At 39.1% G+C, this 15,045-nt stretch overlaps 1 protein-coding gene across 10 annotated transcripts in view; it reads left to right on the top strand.

Moving 5' to 3' along the window:
• Window positions 1-15,045, top strand: part of hdac5 (histone deacetylase 5) — a 334,015-nt gene that overhangs the window by 70,332 nt on the left and 248,638 nt on the right. For 6 of the 10 annotated variants that reach the window (XM_059956583.1, XM_059956578.1, XM_059956582.1 and 3 more), the window contains one exon: window positions 3,655-3,826. The exons of the other annotated variants lie outside the window; for them this stretch is intronic. In XM_059956583.1, the coding sequence (XP_059812566.1) occupies window positions 3,805-3,826 (22 nt within the window). In that variant the 5' untranslated portion in view covers window positions 3,655-3,804. The remainder of the gene's footprint in view (window positions 1-3,654; window positions 3,827-15,045) is intronic. 10 annotated transcript variants of the gene reach the window in all.

The following is a 15,045-nucleotide window of genomic DNA, read 5'->3' as shown; positions in this document are numbered from 1 at the left end:
CATTATAAAAAGGTTTCAAATTAAGAATTTCATCTGACAAGTTCTTTTCAGGATTTTTAGGAAATGTATATAATTGAGATCACAGGAAATCTTTAATTTGGAAATATCGAAAAAAGTGGGTTTTTGGTAAACTATATTTAGTTGACAGTTGTTCGAACGAAGGAAGACTTCCTCCAACAAACAGATCCTGGAAACATTTAATACCCAATCTATTCCTTTGTTTAAAAACTACATCAGTCATAGAGGGCTTAAAAAATAATTAAGAAAAATGGGACTAGAAAGGGAAAATCTCAATAAACCAAAGTGTTTTCTAAATTGTATCCAGATCCTCAAGGTATGTTTAACTACCACATTTTCAGTTATTTTACTTGAAGGTAAAGGAAGTGAAGATCCCAAAAGAGAAATTACAGAAAATTTATTAACTGAGTTAGCTTCTAAAGAAGCCCACCCAGGACAGTTCTCATGATTAATATAATATAACCAAAACGTAAGGTAATTTCTAAGGTAAGGGCATGTTCGTCACAGCTTTGTGGGCTGAAGGGCCTGTGTTGTGCTGTAGGTTTTCTATGCTTCTCTGTAACACTGGCGCACCTCAGGGACATGTGCTTAGCCCATTGCTCTACTCTCTATATACACATGTCTGTATGGCTAAGCATAGCTCAAATACCACCTATAAATTTGCTGATGATACAACCATTGTTGGTAGAATCTCAGATGATGATGAGAGGGCGTACAGGAGTGAGATATGCCAACTGGTGGAGTGGTTCCGCAGCAACAACCCGGCACTTAGCGTCAGTAAGATGAAAGAGCTGATTGTGGACTTCAGGAAGGGCAAGACAAAGGATCATATACCAATCCTCATCGAGGGATCAGAAATGGAGAGAGTGAGCAATCTCAAGTTCCTGGGTGTCAAGGTCTCTGAGGATCTAACCTGGACCCAATTTATTGATGTAGTTGTAATGAAAGCAAGACAGCAGCAAATTTATTAGGAGTTTGAAGAGATTTGGCATGTCAACAAATACATTGAAAAACTTCTATAGATGTACCATGGAGAGCATTTTGACAGGCTGCATCACTGTCTGGTGTGTGTGGGTGGGGGGGGGGGGGTTGCTACTACACAGGACTGAAAGAAGCTGCAGAGGGTTGTAAATCTGGTCAGCTCCATCATGGGTACTAGCCTACAAAGTATCTAGGACATCTTCAAGGAGCGTTGTCTCAGAAAGGCAGTGGCCATTATTAAAGACCTTCAGCACCCAAGGCATGCCTTTTTCTCACTGCTACCATCAGGTAGGAGGTATAGAAGCCCAAAGGCACACACTCAGCGATTCAGGATCAGCCTCTTTCCCTCTGCAATCCGATTCCTAAATGGACATTGAACCCTTGGACACTACCTCAGTTTTAATATACAATATTTCTGTTTTTTGCATGTTTTTCAATCTTGTATATACATATACTGTAATTGATTTACTTAATATTTTTTCTTCTATGTTATGTATTGCATTGAACTGCTGCTGCTAAGTTAACAAATTTAACGTCACATGCTGTTGATAATAAACCTGATTCTGATTCTGACTTTTTACTCTGTAATTAGATAATGTATACATTGCCTTGGAAAGTCTTATAGAAGTATATGGAAGTGCAAGTTATTACTGTTGTAATTATTTCAAATAAAAAATTTGTGTTGAGATGTATCAAACTAACACTTAGCAATCTTTTAAAAGTCTTAATTGCTTGCAGGTTATTTTTAATACTTTTTTTTGTGATTCCACTGAGAGAAGAGGTTTGTGGTGTTGAATGCTGCAGCCATTCTTTTTCTGTGAGAGCAGATGATGAGTCTTAATGGGTCAACAGGAATAAGTCCAACTATGACCATCTCTTTCTCTTTTTAATGCATGCACAGGGGTTTGCTTCCAGCTGGATAAGGATCAGAAATTCTGACTGGTAATGAAGAGTGGAGTCCAGGATTAACCTGGTTCTGGCATTGCATTTACTACATTTGCACTGTTTCTGTGTACTACTAACAGATCTTTATAGTTTTGCTTGTGATGAGTCCAAGTGTATAAGTTAGATTCTGTGCAACACACACAAAGTACTGGAGGAACTCAGCATGGATTTCCATGCTTGGATTTCCAGCATCTCCAGATTTTCTCTTCTTTGAAGTTGGATTCTATTTTGTTTAATCAGAAGTACAGTTGGTGAAAGTTTATTAAAAGTTTAAAAGGAACTCTTACACGAGGTATCTGTCTGTTGTAGAATTTACAGATGCAGTAATGTGAACCATATCCGGAAGAATTGACTGAGGCACTTCTAAATTAACTTAATGTTTAAATAATGGGGCAGATAGTGTTAAGGAAACAGGCTGCAGAAGGACTTAGACAAATTAGGAGAATGGGCAAAAAAATGACAGATGAAATACAATGTTGGAAATTGCAGGGTCGTGCACTTTGGTAGAAGAAATAAATGTGCAGACTATTTTCTTGATGGGGAGAAAATCCAAAAATCTGAGATGCAAAGTAACTTGCAAGACCTTGTGCAGAACAACGTAAAAGCTAACTTGCAGATTGAGCTAGTGGTGAGGAAGGCAAATGCAATGTTAGCATTCATTTCAAGAGGTCTAGAATACAAGAGCAGGGATGTGATGCTGAGGCTTTATAAGGCACTGGTGAGGCCTCACCTTGAGTATTGTGGACAGTTCTGGGCTCTTCATCTGAGAGAAGTCTGCTGGCATTGGAGAGGCTTCAGAGGAGGTTCACAAACATGATTTTGGGAATGAAAGTGTTATATGAGGAATGTGTAATAGCTCTGGGTCTGTACTTGCTGGAATTTAGAAGGATTGGGGGGGGGGGGGTGGTATCTTACGGACACCTTCTGAATGTCGAAGGCCTAGACGTGGTAGATGTGGAAAGGATGTTTCTCATGGCGGGGGAGTCTCGGGCATGAGGGCATGGCCTGAGGATAGAGGACAGAGATGCAGAGAAACTTTTTTAGCCAAAATGTGGGGAGCTTGTGGAATTTATTACCTCGAGCAGCTGTGGAGACCAGGTCGGGCGTATTTAAGGCAGAGCTTGATAGGTTCTTGATTGGTCATGGCATCAAAGGTTACAGGGAGAAGGCCAGGAGCAGACTGGATGAGCCAAATGGCCTGATTCTGCTTCTATGTCTTGTGGTCCTAATTTTGCATCATCATTTGATTTTTTTTTAATCTAGTTAGCAATAACCCAGTAGCAAAATAAACCAATATACTAAACTGAAATAGAGCTGACTGAGAAAAACAAGTTTCTTTGCAGTAAAATTCAAATGTCTAGAAGATGTAAAGTTGATACTGCTCTGTCACTGCTCTTAGTGGTTTGATTCTACTTGACATATGTATGTATTTCTATAACAATTGCGGACAGTAATTTATAATGGAATTCAAATGAAACTGCATGAAGATGTATGATTATTGAGCACTTACAAAATTTTACATTCCTATGTAGCGTATGAAGAAAAAAGCATATTGAACATAAGCTATTATTTTATGTTTTATTCTTTAATATATTGTGTTACTTAATATTTATTTCAGAAACATTGTAATTGTAGTAAGCTACTCATTTCCAAAGATGAAATCAGCATCGCAAGACGCACTTATGGCCTTGTTTCTCTTTTGATATGCAGAACTACAGCTCAGAGTAATTACACATACCTGATGTAGCAAGGGAATCCAGCCCAATGTAGAGAATCAGCAACATCACCTCCATCTTGAATCTCACCAGGATCTATCAGTTTGTGTCTTGTGAACAGTCACTGAGTGGCTTCCATTTAATCATGAGCTCACCAGATAACACAGGTAATTTTTTTCTGCCCTTTGTGGTACTTTGATTATTAGACTGGTACATGTATTCAAATTTAAGTGAAAGTTAATAGTAAAAGTTTGTGTTCATTGAACATGTTTGATTTGCTTTCCAGCAGCATGATGCTCATTATCCACAATAATTTAAAAATACTTCTTGAAAACTTAGTATTATGAAATAATTTAACTTTTTTTCAAATAGCATTCATCTTGATCTATCCAATAATGTAAAATCTTCTGTGGCATTTCTTTATTAGTAAAAGTTTGGGTATTTCAGTACTCAGAATTCCTGCGTTGTTTCTCAGGTAATCAGATGACAGTTTTGCCACATGGAGCAAGTTGCATTTTTGTGTTAATTTGCTCAAGTATTCAGAAAGCAGCTTTTGTTTTGTTTGTTTTTGCCCTTTTTGTACAATCCTTATTGATAATTGAGTAAATATGACTTGCTGAGAGAATTGCCTCAAAGTTGCCTGCACCTGGAATGGATGGATGGATGTGGACAAAAGAGCTGAATTCTAGAGATGAAGATGATTCCTCATGATATCAAAGCAGTGCCTGAACCAGAAACACTATTAAAAATGAAGTCACTGAAAAAGTTCTACCAAAGAAAATGTTTGGTAATATTGGAGGTCAGTATCTTAACTCCAAGGTATTGCTGTTAGCATTCCCTGGGGCATTGCCTCCTTTGGAATGTAGCTGCTTCTGGTAAGGTTGCGGCGTGATCGATCGCTGCAGCTTCTCTGAGGTCAACCAAAGGTTTTATAGTCCTTTTAAAACATTTTTTTAACGATCACAAGATACTGCTGGTTATTAAGACCTTGAAGTACTGCAGGTCTACCCCATCAGTCAATGAAAGCAAGCATGCAGGTGCAGCAGGCAGTGAAGGAAGCTAATGGCATGCTGGCTTTTATAACAAGAGGAATTGAGTATAGGAGTAAAGAGGTCCTTCTGCAGCTGTACAGGGCCCTGGTGAGACCCCACCTGGAGTATTGTGTGCAGTTTTTGTCTCCAAATTTGAGGAAGGACATTCTTGCTATTGATGGAGTGCAGCGTAGATTCACGAGGTTAATTCCCGGAATAGCGGGACTGTCATATGTGGAAAGATTGGAGTGACTGAGCTTGTATACACTGGAATTTAGAAGGATGAGAGGGGATCTGATTGAAACATATACGATTATTAAGGGATTGGACACACTGGAGGCAGGAAGCATGTTCCCGCTGATGGGTGAGTCCAGAACTAGAGGCCACAGTTTAAGGATAAAGGGTAGGCCATTTAGAACAGAGATGCGGAAAAACTTTTTCATCCAGAGAGTGGTGGATAAGTGGAATGCTCTGCCCCAGAAGGCAGTGGAGGCCAAGTCTCTGGATGCATTCAAGAGAGAGTTAGATAGAGCTCTTATAGATAGTAGGGTCAAGGGATATGGGGAGAGGGCAGGAACGGGGTACTGATTGTGTATGATGAGCCATGATCACAGTGAATGGCGGTGCTGGCTAGAAGGACTGAATGGCCTACTCCTGCACCTACTGTTTATTGTCTATTATCAGTGAGTTGCTTGTTGGTGGAGAAACTGAAGGAGTTGGACCTGGTATGGATCACCTTGCTGCCTGCGTCAGATATGTCAGAGGAGTCGGTGTGTGAAGGTGGTATGCAGTCTAACAACAAGTGATTGATGGTTGCTTTTCTTGTGATCGCAAGACCCTAATGGACTTTGTTAATGTGGAGTGCCGCAGGTCTGATTCACTGATTTATTGATGGACGGCAGGGGTCTGCGTGGTCTTGGCTGTAGTGAAGACTAGGCTTCAAGCCGCAGTGTTGCCTGTTTACAGCCACTCAGGAGAGAGGTATCTGGGTCAGTGTACTCCACTGGAGGTAGTGTGGCACAACATGCAAGCTGGAGTTGGTGTTGCCTCCCAGTATTTGCTTGGCAGAAGATGAGCTGTATTGTATTCGACTGCAGACTCCTGCAATATTCATGTGCTGGGCCATTTTTTTTTCCTCTGTGACTGGTGACTATATTTTACTGATAAATGCTCTTGCTATCTTATGTATGCCTTGTGCTCTGTGTGACTGTTGGTACTGTGTTTTGCACCTTGGCCCCGGAGTAACAGTGTTTGGATGTGTTCATGGGTATTCATGTATAGTAGGAAAAACAATTAAACGTGAACCTTGTTTTCCTCTTGTGTGAGATTTACAAATGGTTGCACAGTGTTCAATTATTTCTCAACTCAGATACAGAAGCAGTCTTCTTGTAAGAAGACAAAACTGACTGAAGTATTTAACCATTGTGAATGTTTGCAGCCTCAGATGGTCCATACATTTCAGTCTTGTGTGTGCCATTACATAATCCACCATCAGCATTCTTGAAGTTACCATCTACTAGAAACATAAATACAATGGATTCAAGAACAGAGCAGAATATTCTGACTTCTAAGATCCACAAGACTCGTACCAGAAATGTACTGCAAGACTCTTCACTTTTTTTGTAGATGAATGCAGCTTTAGAGACACAAATATCAGATTGGCATCCATCCACCATTTTAAATATTCATTGTATGTGCACAATTTCCTAAGCCTGTAGCATCATTCAGATGCAATTCACTTATGTCCTTTGAACACTGCTTCATAGATCAGAATATTAAAGCAGGATGAGGTCAGTAGGCATACAAGAATATCACTGCCTTCCTCTCCAAACTGTACATCATCCTAGAACTTGACGCACATGGATTGTAGCATGTCAAGAAGAAGCTTCACTAAAGCCAACAGAGGCAATGCCAGTAATATCCACATCCCAAGATTGTGTTCTGAAGTCTTCAGTACATAACAAATCATTTAAAATATAATATGGACGCCTGCAAACTCTCTATGTTTAATGGCAATTGCCTGACTGTTGTTGCTAATTTCTATTTACTTGCATGCTATAGACTCAGGAGTAAATAGAAAGCTCGACCAACTTATGCTTGGTGTCAATCCAGTAAAATGCAATTATGATGACAAGCTGGACATGTTGTAATTATATGTATCACAAGATTAGAAAACTTTGTGCAATAATAAGAAAAGGGAACTCTCAGTTGAAGTATACTGTATTTTACCAAGAAAGAGCTAACATTTTGATTTTCTCCCCACCTCCTACCTGCTCCCATATGTCACCATAAATTTGTGCAAATCGTACTCAAGAATGTTTTTCTGTCATCCCACTTATGAAGTGGGAATTTTGACTTGAAATGATATCTGTTTTGTTTTTCACGAATGATGCTTGACTTGTGAAATACTTCTGATGTTTTCTGTTTTTATTTCATAAGAATCCTTGTTTTATACTAAAATCTTGCTCAATGTTATATTCATAAATTTAGGCCTTTAATGTGTTTCATGTCTTTGAAAGGTCTGTGTCTTTTACTCATTTTCCTTGGCAGTTTACATTGTTTTAATTACAGTATAAGCAGTCTGATTTATGAGTTCAATTACAAGTTGAATTGATTAAACTAGGTTGATTGTGTTTGAATGAATTTGTGTTTGGGCCACAATATTCTATTCACACTGGTGTCAGCCATTAAGAAAATAAACTAAAACTAAATTTCATGCCTTATGCAACACACACAATGCTGGAGGAACTCAGCAGGCCAGGCAGCATTTATGGAAAAGAGTACAGTCAACATTTCAGGCTAAAACCCTTCATCAGGACTGAAGAAACAAAGTTGAGATATCAAAGTAAGAAGGTGGGGAGAGGGGAGGAAGAAACACAAGGTAGTACGTGATAGGTGAAACTGAGAGGTGGAGGAAGGGTGAAGTAGAGAGCTGGGAAGTCCATTAGTGAAAGAGATAAAGGAGTGGAGAAGGGAGAAGGTAGGAGAAAGTAGGAGAAGGTAGGGAGAGGAGAGGGTAGAAGATGATAGCAGAAAGGGAAGGGAGAGGAGCACCAAAGGGAGGTGATGGGCAGTTAAGGAGAAAAGGTAAAAGAGGGAAAATGGAATGGTGAAGGAAGGAGGCATTACTGGAAGTTCAAGAAATCGATGTTCATGCCATCAAGTTGGAGCTTACCCAAACAAAATATAAAGTGTTACTCTTTCAACCTGAGTGTGGCTTTGTTGCGGCAGTAGAGGAGACTATGGACTGACATGTCGGAATGGGAAGTGGAATTAAAATGTGTGACCACTGGGGAAATCACGCTTTTTCTGGTGGACAGAGTGTAGTTGCTTGGCGAAGTGGTCTCACCAATATACAGGAGGCCACACCGGGAGCACTGGATACAGTAGAAGACCCATCAGACTCACAGGTGAAGTGTCGCCTCAACTGGAAGGACTGCTTAGGGCCCTGAATGGTAATGAGGGAGGAGGTGTAGGGGCAGGTACAGCATTTGTTCTGCTTGCAAGGATAAGTGCCAGGGAGGAGATCAGTGGGTAAAGATGAATGGACAAGGGAGTCATGTAAGGTGCGATCCCTGTGGAAAGCAGAGAGTGGGAGTGGAGGGGGGGAGGGAAAGATGTGCTTGGTGGTGGGATCCTGTTGGCAATGGCGCAAGTTACGGAGAATTGTGTGCTGGATGCTGGTGGGGTGGTAGGTGAGAACATGAGGGATCCTATCCCTGGTGGGGTGGCGGTAGGATGGGGTGAAGGCAGATGTGCGCTAAATGGAAGAGATGTGGTTCAGCCTTATGTATGCATGTAGAGTAAGGAACCATTATATTTATACATTTATAAGGGGTCATACTTTAGTCCAATAAATTTCATATCATTAGAATAAGCATGTTTGTCATAAAGCTTACCATGCCTTTACACTTGCCTAGTTGACTGAAGCTCTGGCTTGAGGAGAAGAAGAACATAAATATTCTCTGATGCAGCAGATTTTACTGTTGATTAAATAAAATGTTCCTGGTTACAGCGGTCATATATATTCACATGAAGAAAATACTAGAATCTTTTGTCTCTTTCTTTTGCCAATCAATTATTGTCAGATTTTATTTCAAAACAAGCACTTAATCCATTTGAAAAATCGAATTTACAGATGATGGAAATATAAACCAAAAACAGAAAGTGATGGAAATATTCAGCAGGTGTGGTCACATTTATGTAAAGAGAAACAACATTGTTTCAGATCAGAGAGATCTTGTCAAAACTGAAAATGGGGCAAATGAAGCTTGTAGAATGGAAGTGGGGTTGCTTTGATGGGATTAAAACAAGGGTGACTCTTACTGAAAGTGTTTATTTCATAAATTGTGGCTTTGCTTGGAACAGCAGTGAAGGCTATTATGAGACTTTTGATAGGATCCGGTATATAAATGTAGAATTGCAAAACTGAATGAGCCCACTGTATGCAGTGTGTCAGTACCAGCATTCTTTAAATGGAATCCAGTCAACTCCCATAGGCTTGTACCTTTCTCCTCATTATACGCGCTGATGTCATTTTTGAAAGCAGACATTGACTATTCCTACACCATCCTAACAACCTCTCGTACATGATCACCAATGCAAGCTTCATGAATGTTTTGCTGTCACTTTTATTATTTTAAACAGTCATCTTAAATCTGTCATGACTATCAATCCTCCTATCACTGAAAACAGTTCCATTGCTTTGAAAACTTTTATGAAATCATCTCTTGACTATCTCTGCTTTGAAGTCAAAGGTCCTAGCTACTATTCTCATTTATTCACACCTTTCCTAAAAATAGTGCTCAGAAATGGACAGAACATTCCAGAAATATCTGAACCCAAGTTTGACACAAATTCAGCAACATCCTTACATAGAGTCATAGAGAACTCAACATAGGCAGGCTCTTTGGCTCATCTAGTCCATGCTGATGCATTTAAATTGCCTATTCCCATCGACGTGAACTGGGACCATGGCCCTCCATCACCCTACCATCCATGGGCCTATCCAAACTTCTCTTAAACGTTGCAATTGAGTTTGCATACACCATTTGTGCTGGCAGCTCATTCCAGACTCTCATGACTATCTAAGTGAAGAAGTTTCTCCTCATGTTCCCCTTAAACTTTTCATCCTTTGTCTTTAACCTATGACCTCTAGTTGTAGTCCCACCCAACCTTAGTGGAAAAAGCCTGCTTGCATTTATCCGATCTATACCCTCATAATTTTGTATACTGCTATCAAATCTCTCAATATTCTACGCTGCAAGGAATAAAATACTAACCTATTCAATCTGTCCTTTATAATTCAGGTTCTGCAGACCTGGCAACCTTCTTGTAAATGTTTTCTGTACTCTTTCAACCCTATTTACATCTTTCCTGTACATAGGTGACCAAAACTCCACACAGTACTCAAAATTAGGCCTCACCAATGTCTTAGACATCTTCAACATAATATTCCATCTCCTGAACTCTGTACTTTGATTTATGAAGGCCAATGTGCCAGGAGCTTTCTTACGACCCTGTCTGCCTATGCCGCTACCTTCAATGAATTATGGGCCCTGTATTCCCAGATCCCTTTGTTCTCCCACCCTCCTCTGTGCCCTACCATTCACTGTGAAAGACCTACCTTGGTTGGTTCTACCGAAGTGCAATAACTCACTCTTGTGTGCATTAAATTCCATCTGTCATTTTTCACCCTATTTTTTTCAGCTGGTACAGATCCAGTTGCAAACCACAATAGTCTTCCTTACTGTCCACTACACCCCTAATCTTGGTGTCATCCACTAATTTGCTGATCCAGTTAACCACATTATCATCGCTATTGTTGATATAAATGACAAACTGCAACAGGCCTAGCACTGATCCCTGTGGCATTCCACTAGTCACAGGTCTCCAGTCAGCGAGGCAACCATCTACTCCCACTCTCTGGCTTCTCCCATGAAGCCAATGTCTAATCCAATTTACTATTTCATCTTGAGTGCCGAGTGACTGAACCTTCTTGATCAACCTCCCATGCGGGACCCTGTCAAATGCCTTGCCAGAGTCAATGTGAAAAACATCCACTGCATTGCCTGTATCCATTTTCTTGGTAACTTACTCAAAAAAATTCTACAAGATTTGTTAGACATGACCTACCACACATGAAGCCATGCTGACTATCATTAATCAGTCCATGTCTATTCAAATACTTATATAAACAGTCCTTTAGAATAGCTTCCAATAACTTTCCCACTGCTGACATCAGGCCTATCAGCCTATAATTTCCTGGTTTATTTTTACAGCCTTTCTTAAACAGTGGAACAAAATTGGCTATCTTCTAATCCTCTGGTACATCACCTGTCACTAAGGATGATTTAAATATCGCTGCTAGGGCCTTCACAATTTCTGCACTTGCCTCCCGTAGGGGCCAAAGGAACACCTTGTCAGGCCCTGGGGATTTATCCACCCTGATTTGCCTCAGGACAACAAACACTACCTTCTGTAATCTGTATAGGGTCCATGAAGTTGATGCCGTTTTTCCTCACTTCTATAGATGCTATGTCCATCTCCTGAGTAAAAACATATGCAAAAAAAAAAATCATTTAAGGTGTCCCCCATCTCTTTTGGCTCCACACATGAATTACCACGTTGATCTTCCAGTGGACCACTTTTGTCCCTTGTAATCCTTTTGCTGTTAACATCTCTGCAGAATCCTTTAGGATCCTCTTTCACCTTGTATGCCAGGTCAACTTCATGCTTTTTTTAGCCCTTCTGATTTCTTTAAGTATTCTCTTGCATTTCTTATACTCTATAAGCACCTCATTTGTTCCTACCTGCCTATATTTGCAATGCACCTCTTTTTTTCTTAAGCAGGATCTTGATACCTCTTGAAAATCAAGGTTCCCTATATATGTTATCTTTACCTTTTATTTTGACAGGCACAAACAAGCTTTGTACTCTCAATATTTTACTTTTGAAGGCCTCCCACTTATCAAGTACGCATTTGCCAGAAAACAGCTTGTCTCAACCCACACTTGCCAGAACCTTTCTGATACCATCAAAATTGGCCTTTCTCCAATTTAGAATCTCAACCCGTGGACCAGACCTATCTTTTTTGCATATTTACTTTGAAGCTAATGTATTGTGATCACGATGCAAAGCATACCCCTAATAAACTTCTGTCACCTGCCCTGTCTCATTCCGTAATAGTAGGCCAACAATTGCACACTCTTGTTGGGACGACTATGTACTAATTAAGGAAACCTTCCTAAACACATTTGACAAACTCCATCCCATCTAGACCTTTTACAGTGTAGGAGTCCCAGTCAATATGTGGAAAGTTAAAATCACGTACTTTAACAATATTGTGTTTCTTGCATGGGCTGTGATTTCTCCACAAATTGGATTGTTTCATGGTCTGTAATATAGCTCAATTAATATGGCCATACTGTTCTTATTTCTAAGTTCACCCATAATGCGTCACTAGATGAATTCTCCAGTCTGTCCTGACTGTGCACTGCTGTGACCTTTTCCCTGACTTGTAACATCATCCCTTCTTAAATCCCTTCTATTTTATCACGTCTAAAACAACAGAACCCTGGAATTTTGAGTCGCCAGTCCTGCCCTTCCTGCAACCAAGTCTCACTAATGGCTACAGTATCATAATTCCATGTGTTGATAATGCCCTGAGCTTATCTACTTTACCTGCAATACTACTTTCATTGAATTATACACAGCTCAGGACACCAATCGCACCATGATCAACCTCCTGACTTTGTCTGAGTTCTTAACAAGGTCTGTCTCCACAGCCTCTCCATTAACTATTTTAAGACTCTGGTTCCCTTCCCCCTGCTACCTTAAGCTCCACTGTGCAGCACCAGCAAACCTTTCCACGAGGATGTTAGTCCCCTTCTGGCTCAGGTGCTTCCATACAGGTCTCGCCTTCCCTGGAAGAGAACCCAATGATCCAAAAGTCTTATGTTCTCCTTCTTAGCAACATGTTAAACTGTATAGTCTTCCTATTTCTGACCTCACTAACACTTGGCGTGGGTAGCAATCTTCTTTCTTTATTAATCTTTTTATTAATTAAATAAAAGTGTGTGTGTGTGTGTGTGTATATATATATATATATATATATATATATATATATATATATATATATACACCAATAAATAAAAACAAGAGGGGAATTATCTCAAATATCTATATCAATAACAATTCATATAAAAGGTAAAATAAACATTATCACCATCATACATAGTATTAATTTAATAGTATGTAATAAAGAAAAAGATAATTGATTCTCTTTCCATGAAAAGAAGAAAAAAGATAAAGAAACTTTTATAATTTTAATGTACAGGTTTCCCCGGCAATCCGAAGGTAGAGCGCTCCTATGAAACCGTTTGTAATCCGAAATGTCGTAAGGCGAAGAAGCAATTACCATTAATTTATATGGGAAAAATTTTTGGTACAGTGTGGTTTCACTTATCAAACCCAGGAAGGCAGCGAGCTAAAATCAATTTGGAGGGATAAAAAATCAGCGCATACGCAAACAACTGCCCGCACAAGGCTTCACGGTCATTGTAGTCTTTCTTGAAGTAAACACACGAGTAAAGTGGGCGTCTTTTTCGTAAAAGTGAAAATCCTCTTTGGTTAGCGAAAACAGGTACTAATGTAAGTCTTTCGTAACAGTGAGTTGTCGTAAAGCGAACGTTTGAAAAGCAGGGGCCACCTGTACATTTTAAAAAAAAACACTGAACAGAACAAAAAAGAAGAGGAAAAATAGAGAACTGGGCAGCTCAAACTGAGAGTGAAAGCAAGAAAAAAGAAAAAATTTCTGATCAAATCCAACATTTCCAGAAGGTAACTGGAAGAGCCATAAATCAAAGCATATGAAAATATTGAATAAAAGGTCGCCAGGTTTCCCCAAATTTAAAGGATGTATCAAATGTCCGACTTCTTATTTTCACTAAACTTAAACAGGACATAATGGAAGTAAACCAATAAAGAGCACTAGGTGGATTAGAATCCTTCCATTTGAGCAAAATGGCTCTCCTAGCCAGTAAAGTTGTAAAAGCTATCATCCGTTGAATATAAAGAGCAAACAAGAGGAAATCTGCAGATGCTGGAAATTCAAACAACAACACACACAAAATGCTGGTAGAACACAGCAGGCCAGGCAGCATCTATGGGGAGAAGCGCTGTCGACGTTTCGGGCCTGAAACGTCAACAGCGCTTCTCCCCATAGATGCTGCCTGGCCTGCTGTGTTCTACCAGCATTTTGTGATCCGTTGAATATATCCTGCTTCCGATGGAATGATCCCAAAAATTGCTGTAGGTAAATTCGGTTGTAGATCCAAATTTCAAGACTTTTGATAAAGTTTTAAAGACTTCTTTCCAAAAATGATCTATCTTAATACAAGACCAAAACATACATGTTAAAGTAGCCACCTCAATATTACTATCTATCGCAAATAGGATTAATATTGGAAAAGATACAGGCTAATTTGTCCTTTGACATATGTGCTTGATGTACTACCTTGAACTGTATCAAAGAAAGACAGACACAAATAGATAAAGTATTTACCAAATGAAAAATTTTATCCCATTGATTATCTGAAAGTGACTCTCGAAATTCCAGTTCCCACACAGTTTTAATTTTATCATTAGATCACATACACAAATTCAATAACCATTTATAAACTGTCCTTTTTGAAATGGTTTAACCTGAAAAAGAATATCTTTTATATTGGGCGAATAAGCAGAGGGAAAATTTGGAAGTAAACTACGTAGAAAATTCCTAATTTGTAAATATCTAAAAAAGTATGCATTAGATAAGGTCATATTTGTCCATTAACTGAGTGAAAGACATTAAACAATTCCCCATAAGCAAATCTAAAAAAGTTACTATTCCTTTGGTTTTCCAAGTTGAAAAGGTCTGATCAGAAATTGATGGTTTAAAAAAAGTAATTGAGATGGATTTTACAAGAAAGAACAAAATCATTAAAGTCAAAGAATCTACGAAACTGAAACCAAATTCTTAATGTATGTTTAATAATGGGATTAAGGTCTCAACTACCAATCTTAGAAAACAAAAAAGGAAGAGGAGCTCCCAGTAAAGAGGCCGAAGAATACCCCTTCACCGAGTTTTTCTCCAAATCCACCCATAAAGGACAGTCATGTATGTCTGAGAAATTAATCCAAAAAGAAATATATCGAATATTAATTGCCCAGTAATACATTCTAAAATTTGGCAAAACCATACCACCATAGTTTTTTTAATTTCTGCAGTAAAGGTTTACTCAATCTAGGATTTTTATTATTCCAAATGAAAAATAAAATTTTAGAGTATTCTATCACAAAACAGTTTAGGAACA

Source organism: Hypanus sabinus, chromosome X1 (assembly GCF_030144855.1).
Source record: "Hypanus sabinus isolate sHypSab1 chromosome X1, sHypSab1.hap1, whole genome shotgun sequence".
NCBI lineage: Eukaryota > Metazoa > Chordata > Chondrichthyes > Myliobatiformes > Dasyatidae > Hypanus > Hypanus sabinus.
The sequence above is the reverse complement of the archived record's forward strand: the minus strand, read 5'-3'. Positions and strand labels throughout refer to the sequence as shown.